Source organism: Cyprinodon tularosa, unplaced genomic scaffold (assembly GCF_016077235.1).
Source record: "Cyprinodon tularosa strain WSP-4 unplaced genomic scaffold, ASM1607723v1 ctg46, whole genome shotgun sequence".
Taxonomy (NCBI): domain Eukaryota; kingdom Metazoa; phylum Chordata; class Actinopteri; order Cyprinodontiformes; family Cyprinodontidae; genus Cyprinodon; species Cyprinodon tularosa.
The window spans coordinates 929031-952942 of record NW_024039185.1 but is presented as its reverse complement, the minus strand read 5'-3'; the positions used below and the strand labels follow the sequence as shown (position 1 = coordinate 952942).

Genomic DNA, 23912 nt, shown 5'->3' with positions numbered 1-23912 from the left:
TTTTCCTGGCCCACAGAGGATGACGACTTTCTGGCTCCCTCTCTGTCTCTGACTCTGTCTCATCAGATTCTCCTGTATTTTCTTCCTCTCCTTCTTCATCACTATCTTCCCCTATTACAGACTGATACTCATTCTCATCCTTTTCCTCATCTGACAGCTCCAAATCTGAATCTCCCTCTATCATCTGGTACAGAATCCTCTCTGCTCTGCTTCTGTCTCCTACAACAATGTGCAGTCATTAAATACATTAAAATGGTCCCAGTGTCCACTACAGTTGACATTCATTAAATGACTGTTATTTCAAAACATAAATAATTAAAGTGTTTTCAGATGTAATAATATTGTTGATGACACATTATTAAACAAGAATATATATAATTATCATGGTAAAAACAGCAATAGATAAAGAATATTTGACTTACCTCTCCTCTTTCCATAAAATGTTGTTGTTGGTATGGCTGCCATCTTGTGAGAGGAAAAAAGTAAAGTTCCCAGCATGCCAACCTATCACATGACACATCACTAGAAAGCCCAGGATGTCCTCTACAAAACACTGTAGGGCTTGATAGGGTAACTCCAGATACTTAAGGGAGATAAGGGTGGACAAAATGTCCATTATAATGGACATGAATGAATGGGCCGGGTCTCAGGAGGTTATATAACTTATGTGTGTAAAATTGTTTCTTTTTTTTTTCTTGTTTTTTATTTTTATAACAAACCAATAGTGTACAAAGTCTTGTTGAGGTACAGACAGTACAACGTAGAGGGAAAAAAATAGAAACATGGGACTAAAAACAACAACAGATACATAAACAATAGGCAAAAGGCACAGCATGTTGAATCAAATTTAAATCTTTTATGCAAAAATTCTGCCACTGGATAAATATTGTGCAAGATTTTAAAGTGAGTCTCTTTAACTTTAGGTGAAACCGGCCATTTAACAAATTTAGAAAAAGCCTTCTCAATTCAGGGCAAATTAGTTGTTGTCAAAAAACTATTATAATAATCATTAAATAATTTGGATTTGAAGGCAGTCACAAGGATACCATTATTACATATTTTATCAGTCACCAAATATTCTCCAATTTTCAATTTGGGTAAAGATGGAGTAACATTTGAATATCTTAAGGTGTTTTGGATGAGATGGATCAGAGCTTCAGGAATAGCTTTGCATACTTTTAAGTATTCATTAAAAGTACAGCACAGAATAAATGTATAAGTAAACTCGCTATGATTTAGGAAAACAAATTGTTTCTTTTTTGTGCTTTACAAATCTTGACATGCAGTTACAGCCTCCTCATGTCTATTGAACGGTTCGTCCAGTAGGGGTCGTAGTTCTGCGCTCTCCGTGAACCGGAACAGCTTGACTTTCACCTTGGTTGTACATCTGTGTGGAGAGCCGCACGTTTGGGTTTAGCTTGACATTTTTGACGTTCAAATGAAAGATAAATGTCTGAGTAGCAGCAAAGCCCGGCTAGCTGTAATTCTGAGTGTGAAAAACCATGAAGCAAGATGTCAGGATACTTTTGTTGGGGGAACGTAAGTATGTTAGCCTGATAAGAAGCTAAACGGTTAGCAAACATTAGCTGGAGCAGCTAACCAACTTGTAACTGAACTTTGGTTGCTTTGAAAGCTGCCTTACAGAATATTTCCAAAGCGGGTTTAACTTTTCTAGTAAAAATGTATTTTTCTTTAGGGAAGGTAATATTTTTTCAAAGTGTTTTCAGCTCCAAAGTTTAGCTCCAAGCTAATGGTGTGCATAACTTCAATGCATTTGTATTATTACTAGTGAAAACTAGTGAGATGGCGCATATCAGCAGAATGTACTTTATCCAAAGATGATTGAAAAGATCTTAAATAATGCAAACATTCGTTTAAGTTTGTCAGTAAACATTAACTGTAAATCTAACCTGGTCTGTGCAAACTATCTAATGAATACAACTATTTATTTACTACTTTTATAGTTACTTGGTAGCTATTTGACCTCTTAACCTGAGATATAACTTTATTTATATTTATTTAATAAATTGGGTAATCTGACTGACAAACCCAACAAATTATTACTAATTCTGGTATTAAAAAGGCATAAATACAATTGTGTAACGATGACTATTATATCAAAACACATATAAGCAGAAGACTCAGACACACTTGTAAAACTTCCTTTGCATTAAAACGTTTAAGCCAATATTTTTATAGTGTCTAGTGTATACTAACTACAACAGTGCCTCCTGTGACAGTGCATAGTGTTTACTGTATATTCACCTGACCTGTAAATGTTAAAATGGCACATAAAAAATAACAGCTTGTGCTCAAACAGGACTCTCACTTTAACATCTGTGGGAGGGTTATTGTCTTTAATTGAAGTATCTCCAGGTGGGTTAAGTAGCATTACTTCAAAATAATATTATTAAAATACAATTCAAATGTTTGTTGCAGTAAAACTAGTTTTAGAATAAAAGTAAATGCCTAGTTACTATCCACATGTATAAGTGGCATTTCTATAGCATAAATCACCTCTATCTTTTTTTTTTTTTCCAGTTCTGATATTTTAATACATTTTTTTTATCTCCAACATAAAGTTGTGCGCAATAGGATCCTGTAGCGAGCGACCAAATTATGGTTTAGATACAAGAGCTCAAAGGAAAACTGTCCACATTGACTGGAAATAATACATTACTATGATAAATAAAAAATAAAAGTCCCCTTAAAGGTTTTGTGGAGGATTTTCAGGAATTTTTGAAAAGACCTGCCCTCTGCACTTTTAAGAAGAATGCACGCACAACCCTGTACCTGCTCCCGACAGGGAACGCCTATCAAACGCGTGCGAGAGCATGCATGAGCCCATTTCTCCTTGTGCACGCTCTGTTTAAAAGTTGCTGTTTGCATCGCTCATACAAGCTTAATTTCCAAAAGAAAATTTGCTATTTTTCCACTATGTCAGACTCGCCATCAGTAAGGGAAAATGGGGACGAACACATAAGCCAGCCTTACATAAACATATCACCAGAATGATTGACAATTAGGAAGACCACTTATTTTGATGATATACCTTGAATAAGAAAATTCTCCACCATACCTTTAAGTCAATTCTGTAGAAAAATTTTGTTTAGTTTAAGTTGCACAAAAATACAATCCAGGTATGTAGGGGAGTGTATTAATTGAACAAGCAGGATATTTGACTACAAAGGCAAATTCAATGTCTAAATTTGTTGGGATTGAATACTCTCACCATCCCTCTAAAACCTTTATTGTCACGAATAACAGCCCTGACAGATTCTACTCAAAAAGGAGAGCACCATGTTTATTAGAACTACAGGATCGGCTCCTCACGCTCAAATGACGGAGCCTAGTGGCTTCCTACTTTCAAAATGTGCCATTTGAAAGCAACGCTCCACATTTCCACAACACAATGATGATTATTTAGTATATATGTGCTCTTAATTTATTTATGTGCCTCTCCAAACAGCCAAAGTGGGGAAGACGTCCCTCATTATGTCTCTGGTGGGAGAAGAGTTTCCAGAACAGGTAGGAGTGATTTTACATCATCAATGATGCTGTGAGTTGACTTGAACCAGCCTGGTTTGAACATCCAGCCCCCGATGGGTTTCTTTAGTTAATCTGTGTTGTTACTATTGGATTTCCTTTAATATAAAAATAATAATAATTATTAATTTTTTAATAAGAATTAATATTAAAGAAAAAAATAATTTCTTTTAATATGTATTTTGGTGAATATTGTTTCTGAGCTTTTGTATTTAAATGTGCTCTATGAATATGTTTGACATTGACTGAAAAGCTGTCTATCTAAGCTGCAAGAGTTTTACTTGTAATGAATTGTGTTGCTTTTTTATCAAAGTGTGATGCTTTTATTATTAGTAGCAAAAATAATCCAAGCAGTAAGTGTTGTCCCAATTTATTATCAAATGCGTTTGGAGTTTGATTGCTTTGTTTTGTATATAGAGTGATTGAAAACAAACAACCTTAGTAATCTATTTTATGATATTTTATTTGTACTCTTTACATTCTAAATTATGATTTTGCTGGTTATTGACTTCAGTTGCTTCTATTTAATTTCTGTTTTTACTCTGAGATTCTTTTTGTTGCTAAGATGATTATTCAGAGATTTATATGTTTGCAAGCTGTGATTGTTTGACTTTTAAATGGAATAAATACACAGAAAAATGCGTTTAGAGCTCTGATGCCTCAAATGTTTTCAATCCCCTCATTCATTAGTCTTCTTACAATGTATTTTTTGCAGCTATCAAATGTTTTTCTTGTTGTTAACAAATGGAGTGAAGGAGTGAGAACTGGTGTGACATGTTGACCTGAAAGATGTCGTTCTGAAAGGGTTTGTGTTTTGAAGGTTCCTCCCAGAGCTGAAGAAATCACTATTCCTGCTGACGTGACTCCAGAGAAGGTCCCCACTCACATCGTGGACTACTCAGGTATTGGAGGCAAAACCTCTAACATCTTTAGCTTTAGTTAACATGAAGTAAAATGAAACATCATGCTTTTAAATTCTGTTTGGTTTTCTCTCCCATCAGAAAAGGAACAGAGTGACGAAGTCCTCAGAGATGAGATCATCAAGGTAAACTCACCACAGTCCCATTATTATGATTATAACTTAAGAGAAGGCTGGTACAGTAATCTGACTTCTCATTTAGCCTCGTCCCAAAGCTTCCATGTTTTTTCAGTGGACCAAAGTTTTGGATAGGTATTAATCTGCTAGAATATATGTCCCTTTTTGGAGTTTATCTCTATCCCATAAAAACATTTTATCCGTCTCACATAGATAAAGAATAATCTGGGGATTAATTTTTTGTTTTATATGATTTTCATAAGTGTTATTTTCAATACCAGGGCATATGGTCCTTTCTAATTAGCATAATAAAATAAGATTTATAACAATATCACATTTAAATCTAATTAATCAGGGAAACCTAACATGATTTATAATTTAGAGGTTTTACTTTACATTGTCAAAATAGTGGACAAGATAACCCGTAGTAGAATTTTTAATATAATTTATAGAGGTGTGACAGGTCGATTCATTGTAATTATTTTATTCCATATTTAGCATGTGTGCTAGCAGAGTAGTTTCACTATGAGGAGAAAAATCAAGAATTTTTAAATGCTATTATTAATTTTTTTAATGCAGTAAATAAAAATTTGATTTATCACTGTTAAAAAATAATTTGGTCCATGGAAATGTATTCATCTGAAGCTGTGCACTCCTAAAATGTAGCTTGATATGTTTTATCCTCCACTTCCAGCTCCTTTTGTTTTAAGTCTGTTTAATGAAGAAGCCTGGAGAACAGGGTAAAGATTTCTATGTACTTTGGAGGTGACCATGTTGATGAGCTGAGTGTAAAAGTACCACCATAAGTTAGATTCACTATAACTTATTGAAACAAATTAAAAGCTTATATCATATAGAGTCATTATAGTCGGAAAAACCAAGGAAATGTTTCCTGAATCTTGGATTGGTGGACATTTGCAGAATCTTAAACCTTATGTGTCAGGTTTGTCTTGTTTCTAGTATGAAGTTGTTCATCTGTTTTTGTCCAACTTTCACAGGCTAATGTAGTGTGTGTGGTGTATGATGTCACCAATGAGGACACAATAGATAAGGTAACGACTGATTTATTTTTTTTAACAAATTATTCTATGCAACTTGGAATATATTTTTGCCATCTCTTTTTTTCCTTCAGATTAAAACCAAGTGGATTCCTCTTGTCAACGGAGATGCAGAGAAAGGAAACAAGTACGTACCTGTTAGTTATGTTTTGAAGGAATTTATTAAACTGCTCTTGTTTCAACTGTTTGCATGTTTACCTGTTAGTAATGGCGAGGAGCTAGGAGGGTGAATCCCCCTCATTAGCGCCTGATTGGACACCCCAGATGCCTCTGAAAGTTTCTGAAATAGGTCTGCAACTAACAATTATTTTGCAAATCGATTAATCTGTTGATTATTTTTTTCAGTTAATCAATTAATAATCAGATATCCAAAGGTTCTTTAAAGAAGAATTTTTGTAAAAATAAACCAGGTGAAACTATAACTTTTCCAATTGAGGAGTTCTGGATTGAGTATATTGACAGAAGAAAAAGATTTTTATCTTAAATGCAAAATGTTTATTTTTTTTTTATTTTAATATAATTACTGCTCTAAGTGGGTCGCTCTTTAAGCTAAAGGAATGTTTTAGATTCTCTATAATCCAGTTAATGATTAATCGATTACTAAATTATTTGACGATTATTTCAATAATCGATTAATCATGATTAATTGTTTCAGTTCTATACTGAAAAAGTTATTGATCCCAACATTGTAAGCCGTGCTATTAGAGCAGAGATTTATGGCCCTCTGTCTTCTTATAAGGTCAAGTAAACAACCTCCATATTTACACCTGAGGGGTTTTCTGGGGAATTGTGTCTGGGTCCTTTTTACGGTCGCTCTTCTTTTTTAACAATCTGCAAATGGTGATCACCGAAACAGATGAGCAAAAATGAAACTGTATTACTAGAAACACTGTGGGAACCAATCACTACTAAATATTTGAATTATTTAACTAAATGGCCCCAAAGTTAAAGTTAAGAAGACAATCTTTGTAGTTAAAGACATATTGGGACAACACTTCAGGTTTGGATCCTTTTTGCTACTAGTTATTTAAAGGTACACTATGCAACCGGTGTTGATTTTCCAGCGAGGCTCCCCCCAGAGGGCGAAAGTAAAAGTGCACTGTCGTAAATATGCTCAGCTGTTCTCCTGGTTTCTCCGTCAAGCCAGGCGCGATTGTTTTGAGCTTAGCAGCGAATGACTAACGCTGCGTTCACACTGGACGTAGCTGGCGCGACAAAAGCAGCGAGTTTACATGCAAAGTCAATGGTTGACACGCGTCAAGGCGCAGCAAAAGGTCCCGCGGTGCAGTGCTGCGCCAGCTGCTCAGACTTGCAGCAGGCGCAGCACGTCTGAGCAGCTGAAGCAGCGCGTCGGTGCGTTTAACGCAGGGAGAGAGACACAGCGCTGATGATCACTCCTCAACAGTTTATTGACGCCTAAATTAACTTAAAATGCAGAAATCTGCCGGCAGAATAAGCAGTTTGGATTATTTAGATGAAAAACACCTACCAGCTGCCGCGGTGAACCGCTGCTGATGAAGGGATCCATACTGTCGGCGCATCCCTGGTATGTGGGGGTCTGAGCGGCTCCGACAGAAAAAATATTGAAGGCAGGATAATAATCTGAATGAACTGACGGCACTGATTAAGTTTTCAGGTGTATTTTCTCACTTAACACATATTAAAACTACTTTATTCCCACTGATCACAGCAAATATAGCTGCAAGGCAGAGAAAGGATAGTGAAGCTCCGCCCAACGCGCCTCAGACACACTTTTGCACCGCACAGCCAGAGCAGCAAAGCTGCTTCAGCCACGTGTCAGAACTAACTGGTACAAGCAGCAAAAAGGAAGCAGCAGACGCGATTTTGCTGCTTTTGCTGCGTGAACGTAGCATAACTGCACAAAGATTGCCACTGTGCTAGCAACGAGCATGCTTTTAACTGGGGGGTGTAGCAGTTCTCGCCGTAAAGCAAGACTGACTCTCACGAGACTTCTGAGCCTGTGGGTGCGGGTCGGTGCTCCTGCAGTTGCAAGTGCAGTATTTCCCCCACAGACCACCAGGGCGGCCGAGAATACCTTTGTTCAACCTGAAATGACTCATTTAATCATCCATAACGTTATGGAACACATTAATTAACTGAAAAATGTTGCATAGTGTCCCTTTAAATGAGGCCATTTTTATCTGCTATGCCACCTGCAGTTTACTGTTAGTACTGCAGCAGTTCAGCGGCGTCTCAAACACATGACTAGAATGAGTATCACAAATTTAATGGAGCAAACATAAAGGAAATGTCTGCAAGGGGTGACATAATAGGCATGTAAAAACGGATTGGTGAGGAAAATCAAATATAGATAGAAAGAATGCAGAGGTGCTGCTTTTAACTGCAGCTCAGAATCTAGAGCAGAATCAGGCTTTGTAGGGAAAGGAAGTCATCCAGAGGATGGATTATCTGGGTACCAGGATGGAGAAACACTTTCCCTGTCTTCTGCTCCACCTTGTATGAGAGTCTCGCTCTGCTGCTGATGAGGAACTTGGTTTTTCTTGGTGTTCATAACATATATCTGTTCTGTCAGGGTGCCGATCATCCTCGTGGGGAATAAATCCGACCTGCGCAGTGGGAGTTCGATGGAAACCATTCTGCCCATTATGAACCAGTTCTCTGAGATTGAGACATGCGTCGAGGTGAAGCTCAATCTTCTTATTGCTCGAGGCTGCGGACTGCCATTAACTTATAATCTGCTTTAACTTTAAATATGTGATGCAAACTTTATTTTCCTCTCTCTTTGTGTCCAAGTGTTCGGCAAAGAATCTGAAAAACATTTCTGAGCTTTTCTACTACGCCCAGAAGGCCGTTCTTCACCCCACTGCTCCTCTTTATGACCCCGAAGACAAACAGGTTTGCCTTTCTTTAATTTAATTTATTTTTTTGTTTTTTTTTAATTTTTGGATTTTGTTAAAAAAAAAAAAACGTGTAACCATAAATACTACTAATGACCCACTTTTCTTGCAGTTAAAACAAGCGTGTGTTCGAGCTCTGAGCAGAGTATTCTACATTTCGGACCAGGATAACGACCGGATCCTCAGTGACGCTGAACTCAACTGCTTTCAGGTTTCACCTAAAATCGCAGTTAACTTTCATCTCAGCCTCTGTTAAAAACACATTTTTTATGCTAACTTGGAAAGTTTTGATATTCTTTTTTTTAGAAATCTTGTTTCGGGAATCCTCTGGCACCACAAGCTTTAGAAGATGTAAAGACCGTAGTTTGGAAGAACACCAGCGACGGCGTCCAAGACAACGGCCTGACTCTAAATGGTGGGAAACAGCCATGAAAAGATAAAATGGCATAAAGACTTTCTGCATTCAGCTCATGGTAACTTTCATGTATCTTTGTTTTTTTTTTTTCTTCAGGTTTCTTGTTTCTTAACACCTTGTTTATCCAAAGAGGCCGGCATGAAACCACTTGGACCATCCTCAGGAAGTTTGGTTATGACGATAACCTGGAGCTGACTGATGATTATCTTTATCCCGAGTTAGTTATGATTATTTTAAGATCATGTGACACTAATGACCTTTGTGTACTGTAATTAGTCAGAAAATAAACAAAGTAATGTGGGCAAGACATGCAAAAGTCCAAAGGTGTAGAATTGATCCGATCCTCTGAATCTTTCAAAGCAGACGGATCACCACTAAATGCATGACAGTCTTTATGTTTATCTTTTTGCACAGTCTGGAAAAGTTAAGATATATTAAGTGTTTTAATTGTCTAGAGAGGTACAAAAAAGTATTTGCTGACTATATTCCTGCTTCCATCACATGAAAATCACAACTTTCTAATTGTATGTTTCATGGTAAAAACGAAATTGGTGTAAACTCACCTTTAAAATTAATTTTTGGAAAAGTGTGAATTTTCCACATTTTTAATTATTCTTTGGCTGGTTAGTTATGGATGACAAGGAGATTTAAACCCCTTAGAATTTAGCATTTCAATCATACAATTGGAAATGTACCCTTTCCATCCCCCGTCTGGCCTCTGAATGCGCTGAAAACCAGTTAAACCAATCAGAGTAGATGCTCAGATGTAACCAGTTGTCTCATTGGTCATTCTGCGAACCAGTGTGGCAGTCTAACCAATGAGGGGGCTGGTTACATCTGCGGAGCAAATGTGGTAAGTTTAACTGGTTTTTAGTGAACTCGGGGACCAGAACAGTCATGGGAAATAAAATTGGACAGGATAAAATAAAGATAAAATCATGAAAATACAAGGGAAAAAAGAAATTGGAAATGGGATGAGGAATTATTTTTTTTAATGGAAATAGGATTTGAAAATACATTTACAAATTTCTGTAGTAATAATTTTGGCTTAATAAATACAATTTACAATTATTCAATTTAAATACAATTGGAAAATGTACAAAAAAATGTACGATCAGATTCATTTAAACATTTGGAGTAGCCATTTATTTTCATTTTCACTGACTCTCTTGGTGCTCCTTAGTTTGTTTTCTTTGTATATTTTATTTTAAAATGTCATTATCTGTCTCCAGACTCAGAGTTTCTGTTGGCTGCAGCACAGAGATCAACCAGTTAGGCCACCAGTTTCTCCAGCGGTTGTTTGAAAAGTATGACGAAGTGAGTGTCATTTTGAGCCGCTCAGTAAAATGTTGGATTGTAAATGATTGCCTTATTTTATTAGGCTAACCTGTTTTTTGTTTTGTTTATTAATTCACAGGATAAGGACTCTGCCCTCTCACCAGCCGAGCTGAAGAACCTGTTCTGTGTTTGTCCTTACATGCCTTGGGGGGACGACGTCTATCTGACTGTACCCACCACAGAGCAGGGCTACATCTCCAATCTAGGCTACCACTGTCAGTGGATGTAAGTATCTTTCACACAAAGTGCTGAAAATCGCAGCTCTACACTTAAATGAGAGGTCATAGTCTGCTGTGTTGGAAATTCACACGGCTGCTCTTTGCATGCAGGCTCTCTGCTTACCTGGACATCCACCGCTGCCTGGAGCACCTTGGATACCTGGGCTACCCTATCCTTACTGAACAGGATTCTCAGACTGCGGCTATCACAGGTGTGTGGGCATCAATCTGCATGCAGACGTCTCAGTTTGAACCACCTATGTTAGGAAAGTCGGCAGAGATTGGAGGGAAGGAAGTCTCAGCTGTTTCTCAGTTATTTTAAAGAAAAAAGATGGTTTCATGTTTTAATCCAGTCATTTAAGACCCTAATATATTTTACTAGGGTTTTTATCCTTTAAAGTGGAATTTGGTGGCACTAGCATGTAAAATTACTATGTAATTACTTAAGAATTAACAGTTTGGCACGCAGCTGTTGATTGTGCTGATATATGTTAAAGCTGCTGTGCTGAGCTTCCCTGCTTTAGTTATTCCTGGCTTATGGAAACAAAGAGCTGCAGCTCAGTTTAGAGGGATTTTTTTTTATTTGCTCACTAAAACTTTATGACTAGGACAGTGTTTTAAAAAAAAAAAATCAGAATTTTTTCTAAAAACAGATTCTGGGTGCATGAAGATCAGCGCAGCATCTTACTGGGGTCATTCTGATAGTTTGCATATTATTGGGAGATATAAACATTGTTTTCCAACACTAGGGAAAGATTTAAAAGAAACAGTAGTGAACTTAATTAGGAAAGAGCAAAACAAGATATTGGTGCATCGGAAAAGAGTAATAAAAACGAAAGTTACGTATGTAACTACGGTTCTATGAATCCCGGATGACCGCCAGAGGGCGGTGCTGAAAGCACTGAATGTTCCCTTCGGGCATGCGCAGTTCGAGTAATTATACCAACAGAGTCACACCTGTGACACCGGATGACCACTCAGAAGCTATATAGCCTGGTGTCATCCTTTGCTCTGCTCCTACAGAATCTTCTCGCAAAAGCAAGGATTCTGAGTGACAGAGAAGCTCTGGCGGTCATCCGGGATTCATAGAACCGTAGTTACATACGTAACTTTCGTTCTATTTCATCCCTACTGACCGCCAGAGGGCGGTGCTGAAAGCACTGAATGACTAATGCCAACGATGTCACAAGGAATCCTGAGCACATACCTCACAGAGGAGGCCCAGCAGAACCTTGTAAAAGGACCTGACCCAGGGGATGAGGGGCAGCCACATTGACACTGTAGAACCTGGTGAAGGTGGTTGGGGAAGCCCATGAAGCAGCAGCACATATAGCTTCCAGCGGAACCCCTCTCAAAGCAGCCCAGGAAGCGGTGACGCTCCTGGTGGAATGTGCTCTCACACCGACTGGCAGGGAGCAGTGACCTGCAGCGTAGGCGTGGCAGATGACACTCACAATCCAATGGGACAGACGCTGTTTAGAAAGAGGACAGCCTAACCTTGGACCCCCATAGCATAGGAAAAGCTGGTCCGAGCGTCTCAGATTGGCGGTGGCTGCAATGTATGCCTCCAACGCTCTTACTGGGCACAACAACTCCGACTCATTCTCAGTTGTACCAGATTGAGGCTGAAACCGAGCGAGCCGCAATGGCTGGTTACGGTGAAAAGGAGACAACACCTTAGGCACAAACGCAGTATTAGGCCACAGGGTAACACCAGAGCCATCTGGATTCCACCTGATACACCTAGGGCTGACAGAAAGAGCATGTAGCTCGCTGACCCTCTTAGCTGAGACGATAGCCATCAGGAAAGCAGCCTTGCAGGAAAGCCACTTGAGTTCTGCTTGTGCCAAAGGCTCGAATGGAGGGTGGCACAGAGCTGTGAGAACCAATGGCAGATCCCAATCTGGGGCTCGTGGGGCTGGCCACTGGCACAACCTACGAGCACCACGCAGAAAAAGTGAAACCAGTTCATGGCGCCCCACTGTACGGTTGTCAACAGTTCGGTGAAGACATGAAATTGCTGCAACATACACTTTAAGGGTCGAAGGAGAGCGGCCCTTATCAAGGAGAGACTGGAGGAACTCCAAAATAGTGGGCACCGAGCAGGAAAGCGGGTTCTCATTGTGGGCAGAGCACCACTGAGAAAAGAGGCGCCATCTGTTAGCATACTGCAGCCGAGTGGAGGAAGCCCTAGCACTCAATACGGTGTGTCTCACGGTGTCTGAACACCCAGTCAGCCTCCCAGGGGCCATGCCCACAGCTGGAGACGTTGAGGGTTGGGGTGCCATATCTGTCCCCCCAACTGAGACAGCAGATCCCTCCTTGCTGGAAGACGCCATGGAGTACCGTGACACAGACTCCAAAGCAGCGGGAACCACGGCCGCGCTGGCCAGAACGGAGCTACCAGCAACACTCTGTGGCCCTGCTCGAGAACCCTCCGTAGAGTCGGCCAAACCAGTGAGAGGGGTGGAAAGGCATACAGGAGAACCTGCGGCCATGGATGAGCCAGTGCATCCTGGCCCAGTGCGCCCGCCATCCCGGTTAGGGAATACCATAGGGGGCAATGGGTCGACTCCTCTGTGGCGAACAGATCTACCTCTGCCTGCCCAAAGAGGTTCCAGATTATGCGCACTACGTCGGGGTGAAGAGAACACTCTCCCGGAGCAGGTGCCTGGCGGGATAGAGAGTCCGCAACCTGGTTCTGCCGTCCTGGCAGATACGCTGCGCGCAGGGTACACAGACGGGGATACGCCCATTCCAGGAGATCCCTCGACACCTTCAAGAGACGTGCTGACCTGGTGCCACCTTGGTGGTTTATATGATAAACAACAGAGGTGTTGTCTGTCCGAATCAGCACGTTCCTTCCCTCTAGGTGGGGCAGAAGGCACCTGAGGGCCATGTGCACAGCCCGCAGCTCCAGCACATTTATGTGTTTGGTGCGCTCCCTTGGGTCCCAGAGACCCCGAACAGCTCTGTGTTGCCACACGGCACCCCAGCCCATGAGGCTGGCATCCGTGGTGACCACCTCCCTTCGACACACTACTAGCCCCATTGGAACACCACTGGACAAAAGGGTCCCGTCTCGCCAAGGAGCTAGGGCATGGAGGCAGCTCCTGGTCACCATTAGCCTGCGATGCCTGTGCAGCCTGGCGTCTAGGCGAAAGCTGTTGAGCCATCGCTGCAAAGGACGCAGAAGGAGCAGCCCTAAGGGCACGACACGAGTGACTGATGTCAGTTTGCCCAGCATTCGCAGGAAGGTGATGTAGGGAAACTCCCTGCCCAGTCTGAATCGACGGACAAGCTGGAGTATGTCGTCCACCCTGTGAACAGATGGACGGGCCATCATGGTAGCAGAGTCCAGATGCATCCAAAGAAAGGTGGTTGTCTGAGATGGAACCAGACAACTCTTTGCCAAGTTGACTTTGAGGCCTAACATTGACACATGAAGTAGAAGCTGGGACGTATCCCGAGAGGCAGCTACCTGAGAGGGAGCACAAAGAAGCCAATCGTCCAGGTATGGCAGAATCCTGACTCCGGAGGCCTGTAGAGGAGAGAGGGCTGCTTTCACGCATCGAGTAAACACCCTCGGGGAAAGGGAGAGCCCGAATGGGAGCACCCGGAATTGCCAATGGCGCCCCCGATAGGCGAACCTGAGAAAACGGCGATGTTCTGCCGCAATAGGCACGTGAAAGTAGGCGTCTGTCAGATCTACTGATGTAAACCAATCTCCCGCCACAATGGTCTGAAGGACCTCTGTTATGGTGAGCATGTGGAAGGGAAGGACCTTCAGGTACCGATTCAGTCCCCTTAGATCTAAAATGGGGCAAAAACCGCCGGTCTTCTTGGCCACAAGGAAGTATGTGGAGTAGTAGCCTCTGGGTTGCTGCAGAGGATCTACAGACTCGATTGCCCCCTTGCCCAGGAGGGCGGAAAGCTCCTGGTCTAGTGCCTGAGATTTCACCGGGTCTGTGATGACAGTCATCTTGACCCGGTGTGAGAGGGGGGGCCGCCGTCGGAACTGGAGCCTGTAGCCATTGGTTAAGGTGGCAACCACCCATGGATCTACGGCATGAGCAGCCCAGAAATTCAGCTGCTGATGGGAAAAATGTCCGACGGCTGGCCCGGTGGCATCATCTTCTATCCCCACGGCCCCTGGGGGCTCTGGGGGGAGGGCGTCCAGGATTTGAGGCCCGGGTCTGTCTAACAGGGCGGCAGACTGGCTCACGAAAGTCCCTTCTCGGTCTCTGCCACACATCATGGGGATAGGAACCAACAGGTCTGCCACCAGTCTGAGGTCGTGGCTGAACGCTGGGGGTAGTGGCAGGGCGGCCCGAACGCTGGGGAAAGGCAGGTATGCTCCTGCGAAGGCCGGAAAGCTGCTGGCTAGTCTGACGTGCCTGAGCAGTCCGTTCCAGCGCCTCCAAGGCAGCTGATCCAAACAGCTCCCCTGGTACAACCGGGACACCCCTGAGGGTCCTACGGCATGCTTCAGTCAGAGGAGACTGTGCCAACCAGACCTGTCTACGAGCTTGGACAAGGAAAGACATGACCCGTCCAAGCTCTCTGGTCATCAGCGCGAAGGCCTGCAGCGCTGCGTCACTATAACCAATCGCCGCACTTGCACCACCAGTGTCCTGAACAGATGCAGACAGGGCAAACATGAGGTGCGCCAGGGAATTGCCAAGGCGGCCAGCACGCGCTCCTGCATTGTACGCCTTACAGAGGAGGTCATCTGTAACCCGACATTGAGTCCGCGGGCACCGGACATCAGGACGCAGGGCTTCATCTGGTGACACAATCAGTGAAGCAACAGCTGGTTCAATTGCTGGCATACGGTCCAGGCCGGCCTTCACTGACTCATGCATGGCAGCTAATACACGACCATCCGAGGAGAGACGCGACAGCGCTCTCGGTTCCCGCCAACAGGCGTGTAACTCCTTCAGGTACTCCTCTGATGGAGGTACAGAAAAAGGAGTAGATGCCCTTCCACGTCTGAAAAAAGCACTGCCAGAGCTGGATGCCTCTCCTTGTGGGAGTTCCAGCTGCAGCTGCTTCAGGGCCATAGACATGACCTCCCGCATGGAACCGTCACCGGCCTCTCCAACCGCACTCTGAGATGAAAATGAACCAGCCTCAGAGGCTTGAGAGGACCCTGCCTCCTCCTCATCTCTAAAATGAGAAGCGGAGGCAGCCAGAGAGATAACGTCATCCTCTACAACCAGCTCGGGCATTGGTGGGGAAGAGAGCCCAACCACTGGGAGCGAGGGATCAGATTGCCGTGTCTGCAACAAGGACTTCCTCTCTGCCAGCTCTGCTGACAACTGCTCCACCCTTGTGGACAGGCCCTGGTCAGGTTTGGCCCGCTTCCTCCGGGGGAGGGGCACAGATGCTGTGGTCCCACCACGGCGCTTAGAACGCTTGGGGGGAACCACCTGCCCAGAGGGCGGAAGGTCCGAGCCCTCCTGGGGGCACAACTGGGCCAACCGGGCCACCCTCACTGCATGGGGCATAAAGCTGCAGTTCATACAGGGGTTCTCAGACAGCGCCTCCAAAAGGTGCTCATGTCCAAGGCAGGTAGGGCACAGGTCGTGGCCATCCTCTGCCTGCAGGGCAGCCCCACAATCTATGCAGCTGTGAGAGCCATCCATGTCGAAGGCCGACAAGGCTTAAAGAACAGAAAGTTATCGAAAATCGGGAGAGGGGGCGCAAACGCAGCCGTCACCAATTACAGCAGAGAAACGAAAGAGGCTGCGAGCACAAGGCAGCCGATACTGGGAGAGGGGGCGAGAACCGCTACCGTCACCGGGTATAAAAGCAATAAACAAAAAAAGCTAACAACGTTAGCTGTATGGAAACTTAAGTTGGAAGTAGGAGTGAACAACGCTGCCGTCACCAATTATAGCGGATAAAACAAGAGAGGCTGCGGACACAAGGCGGCCGATACCGGGAGAGGGGGCGAGAACCGCTACCGTCACCAGGTATAAAAGCAATAAACAAAAAAAGCTAACAACGTTAGCTGTATGGCAACTTAAGTAGGGAGTAGGAGCGATAAACGCTGCCGTCACCAATTAAGAGAGCAGACCAACGAAAAGGCTGCAAAAAAAGGTTGATATTGGGAGAGGGGGCGAAAACGCTGCCGTCACCATTTATAATTAAGCAGACCGATGAAGAAGGCTGCAAACAAACCAAAAAAGGCTAACAACGTTAGCCGTCTCCAACTTCGGCAACGAAGTAGACCACACTTGGTTGGGAGAGGGGGCGAAAACCGCGGCCGTCAGTAATTATAGCAGCGCAGACCGGTGAAAAAAAGGATGCAAAAGTAGGGAATATACTGGGAGAGGGGGCGAAAACCGCTGCCGTCACCAGGTATAACACCAACAAACTAAAGAAGCTAACTACGTTAGCCGTATATAACTTCGGCAGTGAAGTTATTCACACTGGGAGTAGGGGCGAAAACGCTGCCGTCACCAGTTCGGAACAAAACAGCACGAAGCTGTAGGTAAAAAGCTAAAGTCGTGAGCCGGGAGAGGGGGCGCGGACGCTACCATCACCAGCAAACAACTCACTTACCTTCTGTAATCTTCAGAATCGACCCGTTGCAGCCCTGGGAGGGCGGAGAATAACCGCAACTCCGGTCAAGAGACAGGGGCTTCAGACAACGGGGAAGTTAGCGAACCGCTTGCGAGAAGAAAAAAGGAGCAGAGCAAAGGATGACACCAGGCTATATAGCTTCTGAGTGGTCATCCGGTGTCACAGGTGTGACTCTGTTGGTATAATTACTCGAACTGCGCATGCCCGAAGGGAACATTCAGTGCTTTCAGCACCGCCCTCTGGCGGTCAGTAGGGATGAAATAGAACTTTGACTGTTAATATCATACCAGTATCATTTTTTTTTCATGAACACACACTAATTCATTCACAAAACAGCTAAATAAAATTTGAATACCAGCAATCAAATTTGAGATCAGACCAGATGGGAAAGAATAGATTATAAATCTTAAGTTTTTGAAAAGATTCAATTAGTAAAATTTAAATCGGTACTCAGCCCCACTTATAACCCGGTTGGGAGAAAGATTTTATTATTTACATTTTAATGTGCAGTATTTAGAGCCTTGAATTCTTTATCTGTTTTTTTTTTTTTGTTTGTTTGTTTTCTGTTTTAATTTATTTAGGGTTTATGATGTTCTTGTTTTCTTTTAAGTGTTAAGTCCACACAGGTTTATGGTTGTCATTGCTTTCAGAGCTTAGTGCCTGGATTAATGCAGTTCCTCAGTCGACCATACATGCTGCTGCTGCTTTTCATCTCATAACAACTAGGAAACATGATCACATCACACTGATACTTATATCTTGGCTTCCTGTTTGGTTTTGGATTGTTTGAAAATGTAATGCTTGTTTTTTTTTTTTTTTTTTAAGCTACTAATGGTTTGGCTCAACTGTGTTTGTGTGATCTTTTAACTGTTTGTGTTTACCAGTGAGCCTCGAGTGCCTCCAATCAGCACCTGTTGAAAAAGCCCACGTCTAAATATAAGCTTGGGATGATCAAGTGTTTTGTGTGGCTACTCATAGACTTTTGAATAAAGTCTCAATTAAATTAAAGTAATCTCTGACCTAGGCTTTAGTTTAGGGTGTTTTTTGACACCTAGCAGGGATTGGTTTTGTTTTGTTCTTTAAATCTTTCCAAGAGTCAGTTGTTTTCTATGCCTTTATCCAAATGCTGCTGTATTTTGTGAACCCCTTTGCTGGTGGTTTTTGTAAAGTTTCACACGTTTAAACATGTATTATTATTATTATTGAACTGATGACTGATTCTAATTTCCATTTCTGGGAACCCTGCTATTATTAGTTACAACCTCTTGAAAATGCTAAGTTCCCTCCGCTTTATACACACTATTTATTGGAAATTAACCAACTTTTGTAGGTTTCTTATCGGATCTCCTACTGAGATCACAGAAATTCGGCTTTACTTGTTACTTTTTAATTTATTTGTTATTGCAGAAGTCACCATGTGTTGCAATTTAAAGAACTTTTCGTAAGCCATGTTGGAAAGCTGCTATATTTGAACTGCAGTGGGTTTGAAGGGATCCACGACTACTTGAACATGTTGGCTTAAATATATGTTGTATTTTTACTATTCACTTGAAAATATCTGTTTGTGTTTCGTTATAACCCATAATTACTTTTAAAAAAAATGTATCTTTTAAGTTTTACACCTATGGAGGTCGCCATTTTTCACCTGCACAATGCATGCTGGATTGATGATGCCGTTAGGTTTTACTGGACTGGGTCCTACAAAGTATCTGTTGAAACAAACCAATATGATCAGCTTGTGACCTGCTGTTTACTACATTAGCTAAAAATCAAAATCAAATTGAAAGATAATGAGCGACTGTTTAAAGAAAAAGTGAAGCATCTTAGCAGCACGGCTCTCCATCTGAGTTACCATCTCCTAGCAGCAGCCACACGAACACCAGCATCTTCAGCCTCTTCCTATGTTTGGTCCTTCTCATCTTCATCACCTCTTGTTCCTGTTGGAACAAAAAGGATTTACCATTACTCATTTCTGTTTTTCAGCTAGTGCTACACATCCTAGCAGACATAATTTATCCTGTATTGAAGTATATTAAAATTAAAGGGCTTACAGTATTTTTGCTATATTTTATTTACATTTGAAATAAGTATTCCTCAAATAAAGCTAATCTTAGCGTTGATGGGAAGCTTGAAGTTTTTTCTCAGATTGTGCTGCCATGCTTTTAGAAATCCTTAGATAATTTTAGTTCTTGGCTCGTTTTAGTCTAAAATATTTATTTGCTTTGTTGAGATTTGCTGTTTCTTTTCCTGATGTGCAGTGACTCGAGAAAAAGAGGTGGATTTGGAAAAGCGGCAAACTCAGAGGTCGGTCTTTCTCTGCAAGGTGATCGGACCACGAGGGACCGGCAAGACCGCCTTTCTCCAGTCGTTTGTGGGTCGCAGCGTTCTGGTACGCAGCCCTTAGCTACTCAGCTCAGATAAGCAGTGAAAAATGAAGAACTGTCCATTTTACCCAGGAGTGAAAACATTAACCTGTGGTTCATTTTTAATTTCTTGCTGTTTCTCAGAGTAAAGGAAACCCCAGCAGTGCCTTCTCACCATATGTCATAAATAGCGTTCAAATCAGCAACCACGAAAAGTTTCTGATTGTAGGTATCAAACGTGCTGATCTCGATACTGGCCCTTGACCTCTGACCCCTACTGACACCTGATCGGACCTAACCTCTGCCTGTTCTGTGCAGCTTAATGAGGTCGACGTGGAAACGGAGTTCCTGAAGGCTTCAGACGCTTCCTGTGATGTAGCTTGCCTCATGTATGACACCAGTGATCCTCATTCATTCGACTATTGTGCCAGTATATACAAGGTCAGTTGCACAATCTGAAGAGTGCTGTATTGAAAAGATGATGTAACAATTACAGTTTTTATGCTCATTTGTGTCCATTCTTTATTTGAACATAATTTTAATAATAGAATAAAGCTATACATGCTTTATATACTTCTTGCGCGCCTTTTTTTCCCAGCTTTCTTGTCTTTTTTATAGCCTCAAGTAAATTTAAATAACAAAATATAACAATAGCTTTAAATCAGATTGTTTGATGCATTGAAACTGAGTTCTAATCTCTTAAAGTGTGTCAGCTTTCTAAATATCAACCATAACATCCTTTTAAGATTGACTATAGTTATTACTAACTAGAAGCACATAGATGTTAGCTTGAATTTCAAAAAAGTTTGATTTACGTTTCTTTAAAAATTATAGCAGTGAGTGCTGCTATGGTGTGGAGGTAGAGTACAATACTCTTATGCTCGCTGTCGCAGGTTCGAGTCCCGCTGACCTTTTCTGAATGTCTCTCCCCTCTCTTGTAACCAATTCTTTTTTTTTCATCTCTAAATACTTTCAAAAATAATTAAAGGGCTCAAAAATCTTTTAAAAATAATAATAGTCGTGAATTTGACATCTGTGCCACCATTTTTTAACAAACATTACTAAATCTCCTAATTATTGTCTTTTCTAGAGATGGCAATAAATAACTATGTTTACATGCACAAAATTTCCCTAATCCTATCCAAACCTTGGTTGATCGAAAGTTAAAAATTACAGTTAACACTAGCTACGTTTACATGGACACAACTAATCGGATTGAAGGCCTGATCAGATCAAAAATGTTTCATGTAAACATGTCAGACTGAAGATTCTAATCCGATTAGGTCCGATCGGATCTAAATTTAATTCCGAAAGAGAGAGGTGGTTTTTGCCGATCGCCATTCCGATTGGCGTCCATGTAAACACCCATTCGGATCTTAAGAGTAAAATAATCTTCACTGCGCATGTGTGCGACGTCAGCGTGACGTTTTTCCGCCTTGTCAACAACAGGAAACCACCGGTCACTCTCGCTGTGAACAACATGGCGGGGGGAGTCTAGGAACGCCGACTTATACACTCAAGTTCATTTAAAGCTGCAGGAAGCAGGAATTGATCCTCCTCCTCTTCCTCTTTTCTCCCTCCACAGCCCACTCGCTCTCCCACGCCGGTTCAATCGCTCATTCTCTACATTTTCTCTCGGACATTTCGCTGCCAAGCGCTTTTTCCTCCTCTCTCCGTTTTTCTTTTCACTCGCTCCGAGCGCATCGTTTGTCAGACCTCCCAAAAAACAGACGCAGACAGAACTGCCAAGTTTGGCAGGAAGTTCTGCGCATGCTTAAAAGATTTAATCTGATCCAACGCTTGGTACATGTATACACACGTCATGATCGGATCATTTCATTTAGTGTCCATGTAAACGGAGATTTTGAATTTCCGATCAACCAAGGTTTGGATCGGATCGGGGAAATTTTGCGCATGTAAACGTAGCTAGTGACACTAGAAGAACTGTCCACTTTTCCCAAAATGCTTTAGTATTAGAAGAAGATGTAGTTGCCTGTTTTCTAAACAAACATGTAGTTGTCGGCTCATCCTCAACTTTAGCTATTCTATTTCATTATGGACCTTTGTATCCATACTTTGGCTTTTGGTGGTCATTTTAGCTCCTTGGCTACAGGGGTAGAGGGCAGGATGGCATTTTCAACCACATATTATTAGAGCCACCCCTTCCAACAAGGGGGGCCAGGAGCCAGTAGATGAAGATTATGATTAAAGAAAAAAAATGTCATGCTTCTGTTGCACACATGCGGAGATGATTTTACTCCAAAGATCCAAACTGGTGTATATGTATGGTGATTGGAATGAAATGTCTTTATCGGACTGAATCAGATTACAATCTTTAGTCTGTTTACATGTACCATTTTTGATCTGATCAGACCTTCAATCCAATCATTTGTGTCCATGTAAACATAGCTAGGGTTAGATCTGCTGTATCTGTGAAATGTTTTTCCTCTAAAGTTTCTACATATCTTCAACATGCAGCAACATTACATGGAGAGCAACATCCCATGTGTGCTGGTTGCCTCCAAGGTGGACCTTCCTGAAGCCAAACAGGTTCATGGTATGACTCCTGCAGAGTTCTGCTACAAACACAGACTCCCTCCACCGCTGCCTTTCTCCAGCTTGTTACTTGATTCCACCAGTAAGAACATCTACTCCAGACTTGCCTGGGCGGCGATGTACCCGTACGTATCTGTATAGGGAAAACATAAGCAGCAAATGTGTGATGTTGACTTTTACTTACGTTTTTTCCTTTTTTTGCAGCCACCTGAAAGGATCAGACATGAGCAACAGCTCCTTCTGGCTGAGGGTGGCACTGGGCTCAGCTGTGGTTGCAGTTCTAGGTTTCGCCATCTACAGAGCTGTAGCTAGGCTAAAATAACCAACAATGAGCTAGATGAGATTTTACTTTCTTTAAACATAATCCATCAAGACCAAACCAGAAAAGCAGAACCACTGAAGCCTGAACTGGATTACGTCCTTATCCCTTCTAATTTTTCATCTGAAGACTTCCATTAACCTGTCCACCTTTCTGTCTGACCTCCTCACTTTGAAGACATTTGATCCAACCAGTTCTGAAGCGACTGGATGCTGGTGATCACATTAGACCCTCTGCTGTTGTGCCCAGCTTTGTTGGCCTTATGCTGAAGAACAGCCTCTAAAGCTATCTAGAAAGGTGCTTTATTATAGAGAGAGCCTGCAGGAAGAGGAGTACAACTCTCCTGCGTATCGATGGGGCTATCTGTTGAGTGTTAAAGATAATATTTCACACACATCTAGTGGGTTCAAATGACAATAATGCCAAATTAAGCAGGATAAGTACTAGTGTTGGAAACCTTTACAAAGAGGACATCCAGACCAGCTGCTACCAAAACTGTTTCTGACCAAGACATCCCTGATAGTCGATACAGAATCATTGCCAAATAACTCCTGCAACTATGAGCAGCTGCAGCACCATTACCACCGGCTGTTTTAGCATCACGATATCTCGTTTCTTATATTTAAATCAGATCTTCCATAGAAGATGCGATACAGAAAGGTTGCTTCTATCTTATGAATATATTTGATTTTTAATGAAAAGATGGAATATTTTAAGTGTTTGCTGAAATTTCAGAAACGACACGCTAATGAGAGGGAGCAAGGTGAACATTGAATGCTGTACTTTTGAAGGAAATGATTCGATTATTTTACGTGCCTCCAGTTTCCTCGCTCCAGGGTTCCGCCCCGAAAAAAAAAAATGTTTTAGTGAGAATATTTAGTTTTATTTTTTTCTCTTCTTTTATGCGTGACTGACTGAACTTGTTACAGAACCTATTGTTTGTTTTTGTTTTTCTTCCTTAACATAAATCAGTTCTATGTGTGATTAAACCGAGATTCTGATTGGTTCTGCAGGAAACATTCCTGTGATTTTTCAAATGCTTTTATTACTGAAAGTGAATTTAGATGCTTAATAAAGACCGGACCAGATTGGATGAAAACTCCTGACCTGTTACGGGTGAGTTTGTTATGAATGCTGTGACTGATGTAAAATACACTCACCAGCCACTTTTATTAAGAAAGAATATGGAAACATCAATACACACTGTGATGTATCAGAGCTGCAGGGTTCTAGTGGAGGTTTAATGATCTGGGGAGAAATTCCATATTGGGGTTTCTGCCTTCAGCAGAAATAGTGCATCGAGTTAAAAAACTGTTTTATGAACAATGAGTGACTTTGCTCCTGTAATGACCCTAATTTTGGCATGTGGTGCAGAAGTTTGTCTTCTGGGGCGCATGAATCTGAAATCACTTGGTGATGCTATCATCTAAGAATCTCTAATGGATGTTTTAAGACTTTATTCTTTTGTGCTAGGAATAAATAAATGAGTTGAGGTAGCAACAAAGTTTACCTAAAAAATGGCTTAAGAGATTTTACCATAAATCATAAACAAAGCTATGCTTTGTCTTTTTTAACCTTTAAATAAGTCCAGTG

General features: G+C 42.0%; 1 protein-coding gene across 1 annotated transcript; it reads left to right on the top strand.

The window, feature by feature from the left end:
- Positions 1–1358: 1358 nt before the first annotated feature.
- rhot2 (ras homolog family member T2) lies at positions 1359–23418 on the top strand. The gene is made up of 19 exons (XM_038300961.1): positions 1359–1539; positions 3470–3528; positions 4367–4448; positions 4548–4591; positions 5581–5634; positions 5715–5767; positions 8195–8303; positions 8416–8517; positions 8632–8730; positions 8826–8934; positions 9031–9151; positions 10167–10251; positions 10352–10497; positions 10602–10702; positions 19340–19470; positions 19589–19669; positions 19763–19885; positions 21923–22125; positions 22205–23418. Exons 1-19 carry the CDS (start codon positions 1503–1505, stop codon positions 22320–22322), a joined length of 1857 nt encoding a protein of 618 aa, XP_038156889.1. The 5' UTR covers positions 1359–1502; the 3' UTR covers positions 22323–23418.
- The last annotated feature ends 494 nt before the right edge of the window (positions 23419–23912 follow it).